The sequence below is a fragment of the Triplophysa rosa genome, linkage group LG24, assembly GCF_024868665.1.
Source record: "Triplophysa rosa linkage group LG24, Trosa_1v2, whole genome shotgun sequence".
NCBI classification, from domain to species: Eukaryota; Metazoa; Chordata; class Actinopteri; order Cypriniformes; family Nemacheilidae; genus Triplophysa; species Triplophysa rosa.
Window position 1 is genome coordinate 1,606,237 of NC_079913.1, and position 19,984 is coordinate 1,626,220.

The 19,984-nt window shown below is 40.0% G+C and overlaps 1 protein-coding gene across 1 annotated transcript; it reads right to left on the reverse strand.

The window, feature by feature from the left end:
• Positions 1 to 606: 606 nt before the first annotated feature.
• On the reverse strand, positions 607 to 18,820 carry mdfic (MyoD family inhibitor domain containing). Its single transcript, XM_057324817.1, has 5 exons — positions 18,592 to 18,820; positions 18,152 to 18,317; positions 16,537 to 16,671; positions 7,687 to 7,968; positions 607 to 3,975 (listed from the first exon to the last, which is right to left on the reverse strand). Exons 2-5 carry the CDS (start codon positions 18,243 to 18,245, stop codon positions 3,725 to 3,727), a joined length of 762 nt encoding a protein of 253 aa, XP_057180800.1. The 5' UTR covers positions 18,246 to 18,317; positions 18,592 to 18,820; the 3' UTR covers positions 607 to 3,724.
• Between the last annotated feature and the right edge of the window lie 1,164 nt (positions 18,821 to 19,984).

Consider the following 19,984-nt stretch of genomic DNA (forward strand, 5'->3'; position numbering starts at 1 on the left):
AGGTGGGTCGGTGTTGAGGTTACTTGAGAGGTTAACGGGGGGGAAAGGTTGGTCAGAGGTCAAAGAAAGCCACCACCCAGTTGGAAAAGCTTTAGTTCCTCATGACTTATGCCATACCAGATGTAACTGCGCGCTCTCTACATAGGAGTACGATGTTAAATAGCCCATTTTGTTATCTAGAAAGGAGGTCCAATATAAAGTCCTAGTGAGTACCACCGTTTCATTAGTCAACTAGTGTCGATTTTTAACCCCACTTGTTAATGGTTGTAGATACACCTCAGCCAATTTACCAGCAACTCTTCTAATCTTTAATTCAGCTTGTCCTACAGTCCTGAAACTATCGCACACCTTTAAAATCACTCTTGAGAGACAGCACAATTTGCTACGGCGGCTGCGATGCTAACGATACACATTATTATCCATCCTGAACCTCATACAGGTAAGTCAATTACGGCATGCCTGAATGCGACGGGAAACAGCCCAGCTGCACTGATGCATGACATGCACCTGATAAACATGCAGTCCACGGGCGGCTTCCTGAGAAAATCGTGTAGCTGATTTTCATTGAATAATCACACAATTTGGCATCACAAGCAGGTGCAGATGTCTTTGTCTTCAGTTGAACATTTTATTTAAACAAAAAAAGAATTGTAATGTTGATGGTCCATTAACATACAACGTACATACTTAAGACATTAAAATGTGTAGTTCGTACAGAGAAGAAACACAAAATGTTGGAATGAATACAATATGCATTTACAAGACAGATAAATATGCTAAGCTCTATTCACATTCTGTTGAAAATCTTTCATAATTACGCCACCTGAATTTTTATATTCAGAAAATGTGTTTAGTTTTCTTTCTCTCCCTCCCCTTTTTTCTTTTAAACAGGCTATTTTGAACTACTTTAGACTATTAGCGTTTTGTCTGGTTGTCTGTAATTGCAATTAGTTCCTGCTAAACACATTTCGTCTAATCCTGATTTGAGAGTTTATTACGCACGTAATTTTTTGTTTTAATTAAACTGTAGGATTCTTTATCTCTGAGGAGGAGAGACGTGATTTCACATCAATGCATTTTGTTTGTTCATGTTTTCAAGCTCTTTTCCATAAATCAAGACATTAAAGGCTAAATGAGAATGTCTTGAGTTTTGTCTTTACTTTTGCTGACTATTAAATTTAAAAAAAAATCTAATTTTGTTCATATAAAAGCCTTTACAGTAACAATAAACTGATTAAACATGAAGTAAAAAATACTTTTGCATATTTGGATTTTCAGTGTAAAATGACCAGTCTTCAGGTCAAAAAGAGGGTCTTATCAGAAGACTGACAAGAACCGGTTGGATTATGAAGAGGTAAAACGTCTACAAGGTCAAGTAGTTTGTAGTAACCTGTTTAAGTGTAATGTTACGGGTCACTGTTGAATCACAGTGTTCTGAGATGCAGTCTGGCAAGTTTGTCACAAGCTCTTTTGACGAGATGAGTCAGACGAATCACACGTGACGTACCGAAAGCGCTACACGCTACGAACAAAAACTGACTGTGTTAACATTATGATGCTAACATTAGCTTACATAATGCGGTTAAATGCCAACTTTGTACAATTCACAAAAAGGCCTCGGGCAAGGTAATCTAGACTACATGTGTAAGTGTTTAGGAAGTGACATAAGAAGGTGGTTTGCTAGTGTATTTTAAGTTATAAAACAGCAAAATAAAAAGTCACGTTTAGGTGGTAACACAACTTCTATGGGAAGTCTGGGAACTAGCCACATGAAGACACGCACACGTCTCACTATTGTGAAGATGCAAATAGAGACATCTCACTGAGAGCGCATTTGTATTCTAAAAGATTTGTACGTCCAGTTAATTAGAGTAACATTAAACGGCAAAGACTTTCCACCAAGCTAACTGCTAATGTCTTTTGACAATGTTTTCAACAAATTTTAGAGACTTTTAATGAGGTGAGCTACAGTTGACGCAGCTTAAATAAAACTTAAAACTGGCTGTCATTTAAACAGGCCTCATTTTTTTCAAAAACAGAAAATCCCATTTAACACCCACAAAGACTTGACCTCTGACAGTGTGAACGCGTTATTTCCACTCAAATTACAGTGATGTGCGAAGCGGACTCGAGTCGTGACGTCTGCACGCTTTTAATTTCAACATCAGAGAGTTTTTAAGATGATAAAGTGCGAAATATTTTCAACACAAAAACTAAATTAAAAACGTCAGCAAAGAGATGAAAAGTCAATAAAAATGGTAAATAGGACAGTTTCACAAAAAGACACGTCTGCTACAATAAAGCATTAAGTATTAAGCGCTGAATATATGATTTAAATGAAAAGTTCACCTAAAAATTCATAATTGTCATTATTGTGCTCACTCTCGTGTTGCAAAGTCAAGAAAAAGGAAACTTTGTCAACCAGTAACAAACACATTTTGATATTTCTTTTCTTTAAAAAACACATCACATGTACTACTTTTATGGTGATTTTTTGGAGTTTGGCATTAAAAACCACAATTCACTTACATATACATTTATGCATTTGACAGACGCTTAGCGACTTACATTGCATTATCCTATACATTTATACATAGGTATGTGCAAACCCCTGGGATCGAACCCACAACCTTGCGTTGTTAACGCAATGCTCTTTTCATGAAAAAAAAGAAAGTACTGACTAGAGCAGGGGTGTCCAAAGTCAGTCCTGGAGGGCCAGTGTCCTGCAAAGTTTAGCTTCAACCCTAATCAAACACACCTGAACAGCTAATCAAGGTCTCACAAAGCAGACTAGAAACTTCCAAACAGGTGTGTTGAGCCAAGTTGGAGCTAAACTCTGTAGGACAGTGGCCCTCCAGGACCGACATTGGACACCCCTGGACTAGAGCAACAAAGGGTGAGTAAGGCCGTTCACACTTGACTTCTTCTTTGACAAGAAACAGTTGACAATGGCGCTTTTTCTTTTTTAGTAAAAAAAAACAAACACGCTCGCAGCGTTGTGGTTACAAATAGCAGCCGGCAATGTTCAAAGATAGCATTTGTGCACGAAAGCAGCTTAGAGAGACAGGCTTCATAGGTAGCGTAACGGAAGTCTATTTGAATTATAAACAGAGAGCGTCTTTTCTATAACAATCACATATTTAAAAACTACAATACTAATTTCTCGCTAGAAATGCAATCAAAAGTTATTGAAAGTGAAAATTAAACTTACATTTATACAAAACTATGCTCCAACGGGTGTTTCGGCCGCCATTTCATTTTTTTCGAGCTTGAGCCTTCTCAACCAATCACGTTCCTCGCATGTTGTTATGGAAACGACAGGTCTCTGTCATTGGTTAGCTGTGAAAAAGGAACTTGACGTAGAGCGTTTATCTCAAAAGACACTCTAAACTGCAGAAAAAGAGTTTACTCCATAGGATTATAATGTAAAACAGACACTAGCAGCTTCAAAAAAGAAGTCAAGTGTGAACATGGCCTAAATGTTGAAAATTAAATGTTGGTCTAACCTGTCCATTAAACATTAAATGTAGTTTGATACAAGGATATGTAAAATATGCAAAATATTTTGGTCCTTTCGTATAGTTTTTGACCTTTACAAGGTCATTTTGAGCTCAGGAACAGATTGTTCACAAGTGTGTTTACAACACACGCTGTAGCTCTTATTTTCTCTAACACTTACAGACATGCATCTGTCCTGGCTGTCAGTTCCCTTCGATCAGGGCTCTTATGTAGGGAAACAGATTCCGCAGCATTCCATGCAAATCTCTAGGCAGTCGGAAGACTCGCAGCACGCGTCCATGATGCCACAGTCCATGTCACATGGGCAGTTGCAGTCATCTCCAAGGTCGTCTGCGCAGCAGCAGCAACAGCAGGCTTCTGATGTGCAGGTGCCGCACGAGGCCTGAGTCACCACCATATTGCACAGAGTGAGAAACTCGCAAAACAGGCAGGCCAGGATGCAGTGGACACAGCAGTCTGTTCTCAAGAGTATTGCAGCGGGTGGAACAAAACAGAACAAACATTTAATACATCAAATCTATTAAAAACCTTAAAGGTAAAGTGCGTGATCTATCGTTGCCTAAAGTAACCATAAGTAAGCAACAAGTAGGTTGAAAATCTTTGTGGTGATGTCAAAACTGTAAAAACAGTTCATATGTTTGGTTTATCGGGTGGCAGATAAGCTACACACTTCACCTTTGACATCAAATGCCCAAACAAAACCCAGCCAAAAATCCTTTAAACATGCCAGTCTTGAATAAAATAAGAAGCTAGAATAACAAAATGATTTTCTGTCACAAAAATGACAAAGCACACGCATGCAAATGTGAAATTCTAGCAAATCTCATGTCTGTTTGTCTTATCATTACACCATATTGGCCGACAAGATTTCAAGTCTACACTGCTATCGTACAGTTGTGTCTACGTGTGTATAACTGTGCGTGTGTGTAGAAGGCGAAGACGGCGGCTTAGCAAGAGGAAAAAGAAATCAGAGAAATTCATAAGGTACGAATTCCACTTTTGAGTTGATTAGTAGCTTTGTGAATAATGGGGTTATTATCATGCGAAAGCACAGGGTTGGTCACGTAGAGCTGATTAACAACGTCTAAAATTTGCGCCAGGAAATTGCCGTGTTAATGTCGTCGCTTCTCTCATCTCTGATTAACATTTAACCTCCCTTTCGCAGGGCCGCCACGCACAATGCTAAATTACTGTTGTTTTCAGATGACACGGATACACAGTTTTGTTAGAGCACGAGATATCTGCGGAGGTATTTCGTACAAAAGAAATAAATGTCATAACCAAAGAACACAGTCTGTGTTAATGCCTATATAGTTTAAACATACATTTGGTAGATCGTTCTGAACCCTTTAATAAAACTGCTTAGTAAGTTGTTTTCAAAATGACCAATACAATTCAGAATAATTACAAATACACTGCTCTATAGAAATACTATTTTGCAAGACGCACGAAGTTAAGGTGAATTCAAGAAAACGCGTAAAAAAACAAAGTGCCTATGAGAAATCTCTTCCAGCCAAATTAAGATTACAGCTTCACTAAGCATCACATACACGGAGCTCCCGCATACACACCAGCATAGAGAATTACCGTGAACCCCTACCAGTCCTGACCTGCCGCTCGGACCTCTAATCAACTGTAGGACCCAAACCGCTGCGAAATCACTGGAACGTTGGCATTGGTGAATCACAGCAATGCGGTGTGTATCGTTATTATTCTAAAACGTGAATTTGCATGGCTTTCATCAGTCCGTGGTGAGCTGTCAGAGAGCGCAGAGTTAGATTGGGGGGGGTTGAGAGCAAGGACAGGGCCTGAAGACCACTGGATGTTCATGTTTGTTTGATCAAAGTGATTTTTTTTGTAGGCGGTGAAGCTGACCAGCAGTGGTGCTGTGCAGCCTGGACAGTTTCTGAACATGAAACAAGTTTGCATGCATGCCCACCAAAGGCTTAAAACACCAGCTTTCTGTAAGGTCAACCGGGTGAACTTTTACATTTCGTGTGTGTCACAAAGAACGCTCGATCCTGCATTGGAGATAATGGCTAATTTTCATCTTAATCTTACACCAACTGTATACAATATATGACAGCATCAGTTCTCTAATTTGGTTTGTACAACATATAAAACAATTACATAAAATGAAACTTATCCACACCAAATCTTATATTATGTTTTTCTTGTCCTCTATTTTTCTTTTTTAATAATTTATTTTGAGAAATAGAGCTACAGTACATAACGCATTCCCTTGGATGTATAATTTATCAGCAGCGATTAGTGCGAATCTTACGGAATGAGAGTCTGTGCAATGTACACAAGAGACGGGCTGCCGTATCTGAGCTGCAAACCCAATCAACCAATGAAAGGGTTCATGTTTAATGTCAGCTCGAATGGAAAACGGCCAGACTCGAAGAGGCCAAAAACAGGCTCAGCGCCTCGAATGAAATAGTTAGAGACATCTGGAAAACTCCAAAGGCTAACATCAAAAAGAACAATGGCGTGACATAAAAAAGCTGGAAGAGTCAGAGGCCAGCGAGCGGTGCGGGAACGTTTGGATAAAGAAAGACTGACTGGTGCATAGGCCGAATGTGGCAGCTTAAGAGAACAAACACGAATCAAGAGAGAGCGAGAGAGAGAGACAGAGAGAAAGAGAGATCCAATGCAGAGTGTGGTTCATTTGCAGTCAATAAGTGAGTGAGTGCAGTAAACTTTTTCCGGATACGCCGGGGAAGCTGAAAACATGGAAAAACCACGACATCACCAAGCACGCTAATGACCAGGCAGGCTTTCTTGTGCATCCCGTAGCCTCAATTGAATTTGTCGTAAAGATTTTAGATGAACGCGTGCTCACAACACAACACGATCACAAACACGGCATCACTCAGGGCCCTAACCCGCCCGCGAAAGAACAAAAGATCTCTCAATTAGTTGATTTTCTGCTAGGGTTGCTGTTATCGCACTCAGTGATGGCAGCCAAGAACGCGCCGAATCGCAGTCCCCTGAGCTGAGATCTTGTAAAGCTTTATTCTTTAGCTTCCCGGGCTGTTTAGAGGCTAATTTTGCAGGCAAACAGATTATGGTAATCCACGTAAACATTAAAACACAACAGCTTGATGTTTTCCGAGGGGAAATTACTACTTGAGAGAGAACATATTGATTCAGAACAAATAACACACACAAGCAGTAATGAGACTTATTGAACTGCTCACATACCCCCCCCATCCTCCAATTAAGATGTGAAAACTATGACGCCTTTAAGGATACACGTTTCTGTTAAATCAGTGGGGAAATAGTACCGTTTGTAACACATACCTCGCAGTAGGTTGCTAGTTGCACATCACCTTATGACAGTGATAATTTTGTTCTGGAATTTTTCAACAAGAAAATGCTCACATACTTTCTTGCCTGTATGAATAGCGGATTGGGTTAGATCAAGTCTTATAGCCTTTAAAGTTGACTAAATACATTTACAGGAAATGTGGATACGTGCTAAATTTAACGCCTTTCTATTCTGGGAAAATGGACCAATACTGCAATTACATCAACACGGGATTAAAAAACATCCAATCTAGTACACTATGAAATAATTAAGCAAAACGTCATTTGACAGAACAACATATTGCTTTTCAGAAAGGCAGAAACACACAGGAAGTGCAAGACTTTATGTGCTTGATTCAAAAGAAGTTATCATACAAGGCAAGCGCGATCAAACATTCAGCAGTAAAGCAGCAGCACGTGAGCCAGGAAAGCACCACTGCTATGCAGGAGTGCGTTGGAGAAGCTAGAGAGCCGGTCTTAATGAGAGGGCGCGGTGAGAAAGGAGAGCGATGGCTCCTGCTGAGGTGGGGCTGACACATGGCAGAACCCCCTGCTCTCCACAGTCTTGTTAAAAGGTCACACCTTGGTGACCGTTACTAATGCACCAGCGATCTTCTTCATTACTGCCCTCTCCTTACCATCACACCTGACAATGTGCAAGCTGCTTTTTTAAGACCGGCCTTCTGTTTCACCTTTCCATTTGCAAGACAATACGACACCACAGAAAAAGAGAAAATAATCGCAGATATTAGTTGAGGTTAAGGTTGAGGGGGAGACCGTAGATCCACAAATGTACCGAGGAAACGGTGTCTATGTACAGAGACGCGGCAGAGTTGTGTGTATTATGTCACATACCCTCTGGAGTGGAGCCAGGTTTGTGCGAACCCATCGAGCTGCCTTTGCTCTTTCTGCTGCTGTCGCTGTTAACGGATAGGCTCGAGCGAAGCTTTCTCTGCATGCGGTGCGAGACGGGCGACGGGTGTTTTCTGGGCTCTGAGGCGGGGGGAACCGTGACCCCTCGGGGCGTGCCGTGTCCATTGCTTAGCGCTGTGTGCAGACCGTTCTGCTGCCTCGCAGCCTCTCCATCGCTGGCATGCTGCAGGGATGCTGTTGGCTGGGGCAGGGGCTGAGGTTGAGCTACAGAGAGACAGAGAGATGCTATTTAATAAATGCATTTAACCACTTAATAATACAAAAAAAAACACTTTACGGTGCAACGTGACCAACAAATCGATATTTGATATAAAGTGCACCATTAATTGAACAAATTAACAAATGTGCATTTGTTATAGATTTTGCAAAAATGTAAGCAGTGACATCACAGGAAACCATTTTGAGCAGACACATGGGGTTTGTTGTCACATCATGCGTGTAGGGCACATCTATAGCATGGGTGGTACAGAAGCAACAATCATAAGAAAGTGTGCTGACACAGATTGGATTCACTTGCATTCTTCATACATGTCACATGCGTGTGAAAGTGCGAGCGGCTCTATCTGATGCAACAGGAGTGATAGTGTTATTTAATAAGTAACACTGGCGTGCGTTTCGTTCTGCTGGGAATCCTGCGCTCCTCATGCATCTCACTCCTTTATTGGGTTTCTTTGAATTATTCATCTTCCTGCTTCTGCTCATTTTTTATTTTGATTCTTGCTTTTATATCTGCTCATATTTTTGCAAAAAACGGCTCAACATTTTGGTGTGGCGTAAGGTATCAGCCCGTGGTATGACAACCGTAAAGAAGCTTTGTGAAAATTCTAAGACAGGAAGTGAAACAAGTTTGTTCTTCAGCATTTGGTGGGGGGTCCACACAATTATTGTTAACAAGAGGAGAAAATCAGCCCACCTCTCTAGAACAACAGTTCACCCTAGGAGAACGCTGTTGGGAATGTAAAACAACACAATTAAAATAGCTAGTATTAGCTTTATCAGACAGCTGTACGTCCACACATACACAACGGCCAGAAAACACAAATGTTTCAACAGGAAGCTTCATTGGTTATCATGCTAGGTTTATTATGGTAAAATCACAAATAGACAATCTGCATGATTCCACAAAGTTCAGAGCAATTTGTTTTGCAGCTCAATAAATAAATAACATCTATAAGCTGATGTTCTTTCCAAAGGAGGGGGGTTAAGCATCTCGCGGAGGGGCACAAGTGCATGACTCCCCCTTTGCGGGGTTTGAACCTACAACGTTAAGCACTAGATTCTAAACACAATGCCTATGAACCTAATGCACATGCATCTTGAAGTTGCACCAGAACAAACAACAGACAACGCTGCAGTCATCTGCCACACTCTGATAGGATCATATGGGCCCAACAAAACGCCAAAGACCAACACAATTCAAAAGAAAAAGTTCCCCCTCTATGAAATATACATGATGCCTTCAACCTAGGCTATGATAGGTGATAAAAATTGAATAGGTGCTCTAACCATAAAAACAAGCATTGTCTCGCAAACATGATCGTATACAGGCCGACAGGTCGCATTAAAATACCATGTTGTGGTCGGGAAGGGAGGCAGGGAAGAAAGAAAACAGTCTAAATTGGTCTTCTAACCGCTCTGCTTCCAACATATCAACAACTGTTGAGAGTGTACATTTGTAGTTGAATAATACATGGTATTCCTCTACACACTGTCAAACACATCACAGGCAAACAGGGGGCGAGTGCTTCTTGACTGTCTAAGCTGCATCCCAATTTGGTCCCCTGGATCTGACAGCCTCAAATATCCTGGGAGCATTTTTAAAAGGCCAGTGTTTGATGGATTCATGAAGAACACACAAATATAATTGCCATTTGTCACCGAGCGTTCGGCGGACGCCCCGCGCAGGGACGGCAAGTCGGGACGCCCGAGAGACACGCCGCGCCACCGTGGCGTCGCTCTCTATGTAAAACTGTGGATAAACACCCCTCGCCTCTGTGTCACAGAAAATAGCTCCGCAGGAAGAATTCAAAATTGTACCCCAAAGACGTGGAGCGGAGCGTGGCGGACCTCCCAAGAACGAATATGTATGAACGTCAACGGCGTGGAGCGGCATAAACAAGACGGCGAAAATTCGGTCAAGCAGGAGGATGTTGTAGAGGAGGTGAGACGGGGCAGAATGTTCTCTCATTTACAGAGCTCTCTATGGAGACACGTAAAGAACAGACAGAAAAAAAGGAAAAGTAGGTCCCTGTATTTTTGCGGCTCAGGGTCTTTTAATATTTCATTGTGAGAGTGTAGCTGTTTGCTGTGGCCCATTAGGACGCCCATCAAACGGAACATGCATTAATTCACTTGTCAACTCACGTCATGCAGCTAAACAGCCCCCATCAATTTCTTATCATCGTCTTCTAATAGCCAACAATCATTATATGGTACAAAAGAACTGGCCTGTGAAAAAAACTCTAAGCACTGGTCCAGACTGGGGTGTAAAACTGCTACCTAAAAGTTAAAAAGGTCAGTCTAACATGTAGTTGAGTGAAAACATGGCTTGATACGGCTTTATCTTTCATAAACCGAAGATTTATAACATGAATGGAGTTCAATTCTGTCAGGGGGTTTTAAAAATACAGTGTAACTTGCACGTATATTAGATTTCATTTTGAATGGCAGTCTCGGAGGATGGCTAATATTAAACTTCAGCCTAACTTTTATATTTTTCAAAAAACTGCCTGGAAAATTTTTAATAAAAAAAAAAAAAGATTGAAAAATAATCCCCACACAATGATTTCTGTATTAGAATTTGTTTAGCTCGGCGTGTATAATATGAATGCAACACAAATACCTGTTTAATGCTCCATGGGCCCGTCTCTCTGATTGAAATGCTAATTTGTAAATGTGCACTGACCTACCAGGAGAGTTCCCACAATCTCCCCAAACAGCCCGGGGTGGCATTTCTCCTAACAAACACCTATGGCAATCTGGCACCTTTCAATCCAAAGCAATATACTCTCGCGTTTGAAATTATGTCCCCGTATTTATAGAAACAAAACCAAGGGAATTTGGTTGCGGGGCGGAAAAAGGTAGAATGAATATTATTAAAAAGAGCTCTGACGGAAAATATCCTTCAGCATATTAAGGATGTTTACAGCCTGACCTTCCAACTTTGTGGCAAGGTCTTATTTGCTGAGAAGGGAGACGGGATTTTGGAAGTAAAAAATATTTTTCACTTATGGTCTATCGCCCAAGCTGGATTCAGTTTGGACACTTTCTCCAATTTTATGAACCTACAGAGAGAAATTATAAAATTAAAGTGACGAATCGCACTAAGGTGCCAGGTACAACCATATCATTCTTGAAATTGTTTCATGCGCAACAGTTTTAGGAATATTTTTAGTTCAGTTATTTCAACTTACGAGTGTCTTTTATGGTCTTATATGAGACCACTCATATACTCAAATACTACGTGTCTTGATCACGGTAATTGCCCTGTTCTTTGGAGCCGCCCCAAATGTCACAAACCATAGCCGTTTTAACTCTATTATGGCACCTCCTCCGGTTTGCTGGCGCCCTACAATATCTAATTTCTCAGAGACACCGTAGCTCATTTCTTATTTTAAACTCATTTCTAGCAGAAGATGAATAGGTAGTCACTATTACTCAGCTTTTTTGTGCTACAGCACACTTTTAATTCTTTCCGACAATCATTTAAATTTGCCTGTTGGAATGAAACCTGCCGTAGAGATGTGACACCTGAGAAGGCGTTTAATATTCCGGAGTCGCTCTCTTTCATAGTCATTCGCTATCTGCCTGGCTCTCTCTGTCCCGTTCTCTTATTCCGTCTCTTCATAACAATGACGAGCCGAGCCGGGCGTCTGGGATTTACTAATTTCAAATGTAGTAATTTGGCTACTGATCGAGTGGAAAAAAAATAACCCCTTCGGACCTTGTTCTGCTTAATTACGTTTTATAAGACAGCCGGCAACTCGAAAGACAAGGAGAGAGATTGCGAAGGCTCTGGCTTTTCATCAATTAAACTTCCATTTCCAATCTGCAGTTGCTGCTTTTGACACGCTAGCTATTAAAATCATTTAAACCCTCCAAAAAACCCTCAATCCACTGCAGAAGTACCACTTCTGGTTCATTCACATAACAAAAAAGGATTTTTGATGCTGTTGGGAATGACTATACATTATCCCTTACATAACCTACTAAAACAGCATGTGAGAGTCACGGTATGTCATTCAGTGCCACTTTCCTCACTTCCTCCTCCAGTCAAAACTTGCGACAACATTCACACAATCAGCATCTGTTTCCATCGCGTGGGAACGGAAGAATGCAATAAACGCAAAGCTCTTCAGAACTGCAGTTAGAAACGCACATCTTGCACAGATTTAGCCGTTTTACACAGCTACCACATTTTCTAGAAAGATCAATTATGACGTGACTCAGACCGAGCCTGGGGGAATTGCCAGACTTCATACGTTGAATAGTGCTCCACCCTCCCTCCCGATGCCTCAAACAAAAACCCGGCAACACAGACGTGAGAAGGCTAGGATTTCGGTTACGTTTGTGACTCAAAGATTCCACCAAAACTCTAAGAAAAAACAGGACTGACACAAGAGAGTGCACATCTCTAGAAACCATTCTACTAAGAAAGGTTTTAACGGTGCAGTAAACTAGTTCTGATGATTAGTAAATTAGTCATTCGGGTAACCCACCAACTAGCAGTTTTTGAAAATGTGGTTTTGCAAATCCGTATCGAGAACAGGGCTGAGTGTCCGTGATCACAGTTATACGCCACAGGCCAATGGGAGAGTTTATTTAAAAAACTATATCTATAGACAAGGTTCCTTTATTTGCTCAGTTTCAATCTCAGCATTAACTGCACTAATGTGACAGCTGTGGGTCACTGGACTCTGTCTTCGAAGTGCCAATCAAGACCTTAAGCCCAGGAATCAGGCTAAAGGACAGAGGTGCTCGTCTTTTCTGAGAGGCTGTTTAACGGGAGATGGCCGTATCGATTTTAGTTGTTGCGGGGAGCGCCATCTGAATGGAGTCGGTTGGTGGCACCCGGTCATCCACCAGTGATCAGAGGCCTGCCGGAATGACCTACCAGAGGTGCAGTGAACCTGCAAACATGCAGGGCAGGGGAGGGGCAAATCACCAGAGATCACTGTAATAGAATAGGGGTTTAACCTTAATGTTGAAGCCAAAACCCTGTTAGAGGGCCAGTAATCCCTTCTGCTCAACTCTCATTTTAGGTGTTTTTTCTGCCTTTCACAAAGAAAGCTACGTTCTTGCATTGTGTGTTGGTTTTTCTTTGAGAAGCATTGAGATGAAAAGGAATAGAAAAGTAAACCTCAGAGACCCTGTGAAGTAAATCTAAATCAAATTAAAATATAATCAAAAAGTGATTCTAATTTCTTATGACACTTCCACTGTATTTTTCCCGTCTAATCTACGTATCGGTAACAAATAGACGACAATCACCAGTTTTTTTTCATTTGCATTGTTCAAATCACAAACGACGTTTTCCATCCTGCCCATCCTACCATAGAAATAACATCAAGCTGACGGTCAATTTGAACAATCAAAATCATAAATGCTAATGTTGTGCTAATCCTATAGTTCACAGATGTGTAGATCACCTCTTATCTGAGGTTATTTAAATAAATTCAACACACAGAACTCCAAAGGTGCTTGAGCACTTGTGAGCGTGTTAATTGAAATGCTGGGAATTTTTCCATATGAAATATAGCTACACCAAGACAATGAGGAAATAATTAGCACGGAGGTAGAATCACAATGGCCATTTTAATCAACCCCTGCGCTAGCATTTCACCCTATTTATTCCAGTTTTGATTCCATGACCCACGGCTAAGTAATCACTTGAAAATTACTCTTCTGTTCTAATGGGCTCTTGCTTCTGCGAAACACGTGGTCTGAAAAATTAGCATCTTGAATCAATCAACTCTCTTTGACCAAAATGATCAAAATACAGGCACTCTTTAAGACAATGCAAGTGAAATTGCACAGAAAGTGTGATGGTGTGCAGTGTACTTCTTGAAACATTAGGATAGAATGCAGTTTTGCATTTTAGCAACCTAGTACAACAAACATCCAAGAAGTCATAGTGTCATTATTATGTTTATACCGTAATTCACAGTATGTACAAAAGGTCTTATTTATCCCACTTTAACACTTCTCTATTCACTATCAACAAATACCTGAATTACATGACAAAAACTCTTGGCAGTCAAGATACTAAAATTCCAGACATATCAGTCACCACACAAATGATAAACATTTAAAACATGTTTGTCATGCTAGTTATTCTGTGATGAAATGCTTCTTACAAGTCATTACATTACCAGCTTTGACCAATTTAGCATTTAATGCAGATATGGGCCAGAAACACACTCAGGTGGGGAAACTCCCAGATCTCACCAATGTGAAACTCTACTAATGTATGCAAGCAGTCCATAGGAACAGTTTTATCCTTATAACTAAATATGACAAAAAGGCTAGCGCATATGCTATTTAGACCATTTGAAGCCTTTACAGTTTTTTATCTGGAGCTGCCCATGTGTGCACAAGCAGTCAATGCTGAACAAGGCTGTTTAATATCTAAATGTTTTATTCTGAAGAGAAATTAAAATGGAAATATGATAAAACAAGATAAACTGCTGTAAAGTCGCCGGCCAAGCTGACTAGTGACCATCTATCAATTTCCTGCTCTGGGTTCTAAATATCACATCATACTTTTCAATCTAATTAGTGCGCTGCCTTACGGCCCCGTTCTGTCCGTTCCTTTGGCCCTACGTGAAGACTTCTCAGTCAGAACATTTTCTTAGACATTCTCCTACAGCCTAACCATATTAAAATCTTAAAGAGTGTAAAGTTCTGTAGTCGGTCTATTATGAAACTCCAGAGGTATACCCTCGTAACTTTTTCATAAACCAGTAGCATACAGTGTTAGCACAACTACAATTGGAAATCTCAAGTAGGGCTGAAACGATTCCTCGAGTAACTCGAGTAATTCGAATACAAAAAATCATCGAGGCAATTTTTGTTGCCTCGAAGCTTTGTTTAAACCATTTAACTACAGTACACACGGAGCACTGCGTTTCCCCACGGACCGTTATTACTGACGCACAGCCCGCTAAACTCTATACATGTTATAGGGCTCTCAAGTCTCACGCATTCACCGTGAGACACACGCATTTTAGTCTGATTTGGAGCAAATGTTTCACTGTATGCATCGTCCGATGCCAATTTGGTAGACATACATATCGCATATAAAAAGCAGTAGAAACAAATTTAACTGTTACCAAGTTACTGTGTTCAAAACAAACAAGAACGCAGCAAACAGATGAAACGAGTTGTATGTTGCTAATAACACTAAAAAATAAACATGGCATGCACGCATTAAATATTTAGTTTCTAAAAAAGGTCAGAGCCTTCTTATTTTCCATCTTCTGAAAACTTAATTAAAGGCAGCCGGTGTTTGTAAAATGTAGGTTTTTATCTCCAAAGAAAGAAGAGAGAAGGAGAAACATAGAATTGGAGGATTCCTTAGGCAAACTTGCATCTCGCATGGAACAGGTTTCTTGCACGGTCCACTAGATTTCCATAACATGGCACTGTGGGAAGTGGGTGTGTCAACAATTTTCCCCTCCAAAAACAAGTGGTGCGAATGTTCCAATCAGATCCTTTGTTCTAAATCTTTGTTTCCTTAATTATTTCCAAGTGACCCAGAGATGAGTGAGATTTTCCATTGCTCTATACCGATTTGCATTTGACAATTCCATAGTTCAATAAGTAGACTAAGCTAACCTGGATCTCACATGCTAAGCAGCATCAACCTCTAAAACGTTATCAAGTGTAACATTTTTATAAATCACAAGCCTGTAAGAACAGCTAGAAAACTTTCTATGATGCAACTTTACGTTTTATCAGGTAAGACATCTATTTCACTACATTAAACGTTCCCAGCTGCGATTTTCAGATTTGGGGCAACCAAGGCCAAACCACAATAGGATATCCTTCCAAACAAAGCTTTCAAGACTTTGGCTGTATAACAGAAACTTAAATCATTATCTTATGTTATTGCTATTCATTTTAAACTTTCAAATGCAATACATTTTCTTAAAATATATTACCACAGAAATGATCAACGGTTTTAAAACACCTAAAGCATTCTTGCACCAAGAAAGAAAAAACTCATACAGACAATCTTAATTTCAAATCATCACAAACCAAAGGCGAAGACTATTAGCGCTGCAGTAAACAGTGATAGAAAGTTTGGAATCAATTATCGCAGTAAATGGTACATACAGATTAGATTATTTTCCAGATGTAAGCTTCAGTTTTTAATAGCGCAGAACTGTAAAAATGCTGACAGACATTGATATTCAAGCAGATAGCAGATCACTGCAAATGTGACTGGATCACAAATTGCTTTGAAGCTTATGGTAAAGTACTACTGACTTGAACAAGGAAACACTTAATACTAAACCGGTTTTATATACATTGCACTGAATGTTAATCTAAAACATCAAAGTTCAAAACGAGATGCTCTCAATTCATTAATGATAAAAAACATATTAGAAACTGCATTTGCTAACGCTGCATAAAAACAGTCAGTTATGGTCCTAGATAAAAATGATTAAACCAATACTAACTGGAAAACTAAAAAAAATCACAATATCACTCGATCAATGATGTAATGCATGGATGTATCACATGACTAACACATTTGTCATCGCTTACTTCTAACAAGGTCCTCATGGGTGTTGTTCCCCTCGGTCATGTGTCCCTGCTCATCTGAAGTTTGATCTCTGGGTAGTGGAGATTGTGATGTTTCCGTAGTGTCTGGGCATTCGTCAGTGCAGCTCTTACATTTGTCTGGACAAACAAACAAATGAACATTAGCAATTAACACATCTGCTAAATTGAACCTTTTTAAAAACTTTTGCTCAAATTCCTAGCTTCCAGAAAGCCAAGCATGCAAAAGGCAAACGCTGGGGTTCTTATTGGCTTGCCTCAGCATCAGGAATAAAAAAAGCAGCCCTAATTTGCCAGATAAAACAGATTCCTTTGGTGAACAGTTGCAAAACTGTGTGGGCGGATCAGGTAGGCCCAGGCCAGAACTCTGGATCTCATTTTGTCGATTCTGCTCCAGGCTGCACAATACCTGCCAAAGCTTTTACAACTATAAAGACTGCATTCATCGAAATTGGAAAATGAATGTGAACAAAATCTGCCTGATAGGCACAGAAAAATCCACTTTAAGCCTAAATTCATACTTCCGAAGTTCCGATCGCATAGGCAATATGCATTCTGATGCATTCTGTTATATGTTACATAACTGCTGTTGCTCCCCTACGTACAGTAGTAGCCTGCCATGTGGACGCATAATGGCAGTCCTTTACTATTGTCAAAGTATTCCTGTCATACAGAATGCTCTGTACTGTCAAACGACATACTGAAAATGCATGTGACTGTGCAAACAGAAATATGTTTTCACTTTTGGTAACCCTACAGTTTACTTCTGTTTTTTCTTTCTAAAGCTTAGTACAGCGCATTTTGGGACAAGATCAATATGATACAGAAGCTCTAGATACAAAGATTGATATCACTTCATTTGGTCCTGAGGCTGATGAATGGAAACTCTTTATTCTGGCCATGACTCCTCAAATCGCTTTGCACATACAGTACCAGCAGTCTTGTGATGCATCGCTGTATTTAGTGATTACAGTTTGAAATAAATTGGTCTATTCTCTCAGCATACACAGTCCCCGGGGAGGGAAATCCAGTCTTAACGGAAAGATTCTGAAGGCCCTACAAAAATCCATTTGTCACCAGAGCTTGTGATTGCTTACTTTGTCCTACTTTGCCATTTTTTGACAGTGCTATAATGATGCTCGGTATAAATAGGATGGTTAACGGTTCAGTGCCTAAGAAAAAAGGGGGAAGGGGGCAAGCTTATTTTACATGTGATAATCTCACAAGAAACTAGAAAGTTAATTAAAAACTATAATTGGCAGTGGTTCCTGCTAATAGTTACCAAGGCGCTCCTTTATTGGGAAATTATGAAAACATTATCATGCCTACTGGCACAACATACATATGGGGAATCTGTTTGCCAGTTGCCATTTAAGCGAGACAGTCACCGGCCATAAGTACACTCAGAGCTTTTTAGTCTGGTTTACAAATACATGTCAATCATTAACAATCGTTACAAACCTTAATAAAAATAAAACATTATACATCATAGCTCACAATGCATGCCATAAACTAATTAATCCATTAATTAAAAACGAGCTTACCTCTTAAACACAACGTTAACTCAATAAAACATTGAGTAAGAGACATGAAAGATTACCTGGTGAGTGTGTCAGAAGTGGACTTGTTTCATACTGGAGCTGCTTTTTTGGCCCTTCAGGCCCCTCCGGAGGCAATATAGTCTCCGAGGACATGAGCCAGACTTTTGTTTAGATACCAAGCACACCCAAAAAAAGCCCGCACCCCTTCACGGTCAAGAGTTGCAACTACAGGAAGACAAACGATTGATGTGTGAACACTTATAATGCAGCGTCAGAGGTAAACAAACAAGAGCGGTAAAATGTGTGGCTCGCGGGTGACGTCATCTCGCGAAATGCCGTTAACTGAGGGGAAGTTTTGCTTTCTTTATTTCGCTCTAACAAGTAAAAACTACCCAAACAAACTAACACAGCAATAATAAAACCGTACAAATCAAGTTTTTAAGTGATTATCGTCTGCTTACAAAACAAGTAAGTTAAGGAATGAGTTCAGTAACGTTACCTTTCAAACATTTCAACTCCCAAACGTCTTTCTTCGCATCCTTTCGCCAGGCAAAACGTTAGAAAAAAGTTCCCTTTATTGTCTTCAGAAATCAAAGCCGCGTAAAAATGTTCAAACTCTTCCTAACAACTGTTGGAAATGCCCTGTCAGTCTGGGAATAACGAACTTGGGCGCGAGCGTCCCACGCGTGCCTGGTCTACTGCAGCTCAAGAAAGTTACAGCTGAAACATTTTTCATCACATCCGGATTCCGCGGCCGCGCGCGTTCCCGCCAGATGAACACAAGCAGCAGTATTCAGAGAGCAGCTGTGCGCGCGAGCGTGTGTGTCTTATTTTGGTGACAAATTTGTGCCTGAAAGTCAGCAAATGCAGACAAAACCTCGCCTTTTGCGCCCTCATTTGTAAACCCTTAGTTTTTTCTTGTATAAAGTGCAGAAAGTTTTCTGGTAGGGTAGGCAAAGAAGACCTTTTTTCCAAGAAAAGTGGACTGATCTTATTTTTGACTCTGAGGCTAAAGAAAACCTGTGTATAAAACCCGTATATTTGTTTTTCAAAAGATTTTCAAATAAGTTTTATTTTAAAAACGTATTTTATATATTGTTTTTTATATGTACAGTATATAAGTATATATAAGTGCTATGCATTGATATATGAAATAATTGGAATAGGCCTATCTGTATTTGTAAATGCATTTATCATATCACAAGCTAAATCGTGATAAAAGTGATGAAATACAAAAAAAAGAAATGTACTTATATCCTAAATATAGCCTTGCAAATTGATTGATTTTATCTCTTTAAACATCTATTCTACAGTAGGTGCTTTGGCTTGGTATGTAGGTAAGATAACAAAATGTTCTCTCTCCAAAGTATTATGGGCAGCAGCTGATGCTACTTTAATGCTGGAAATAAAAATAATGAATTCTAACAAAAAATCTACTAATTGTGTTTTCTATGTAAATCAGTTCGTTCAAGGTTTATTAAAACAGCATAAAGCCTATTAGACTCTATAAAACTTTTACATTCTCATCTGTCTGCACACACACACACAAATAGCCCTAAACTGATTCAGTCCATTCTTTTGGTGGCCTTGCAGCTGGATAAAGCCTATGAGCATGGAAATGATTGATGTGGAATATGCCCTCCTCATTGACTGGGTGAACTCCATTTTCTGCTCCTAATACAGAAATCACTCCAGGTCTGTGGCATAATGATTTACGATGAATCTGTGTCAATGTTGAACTCACAAACCCCACCTAATCCATCTTGCAGAGACCCTCCTCGCTGCCGAGAAATGCTGCATTCTCCATTTATAAGTGTTGAATCTATTACCCCACTGATTGGTAATAACTTTCGGCCTTTTGCGCCCCTCAGACGGTAATTACTGAGATACTG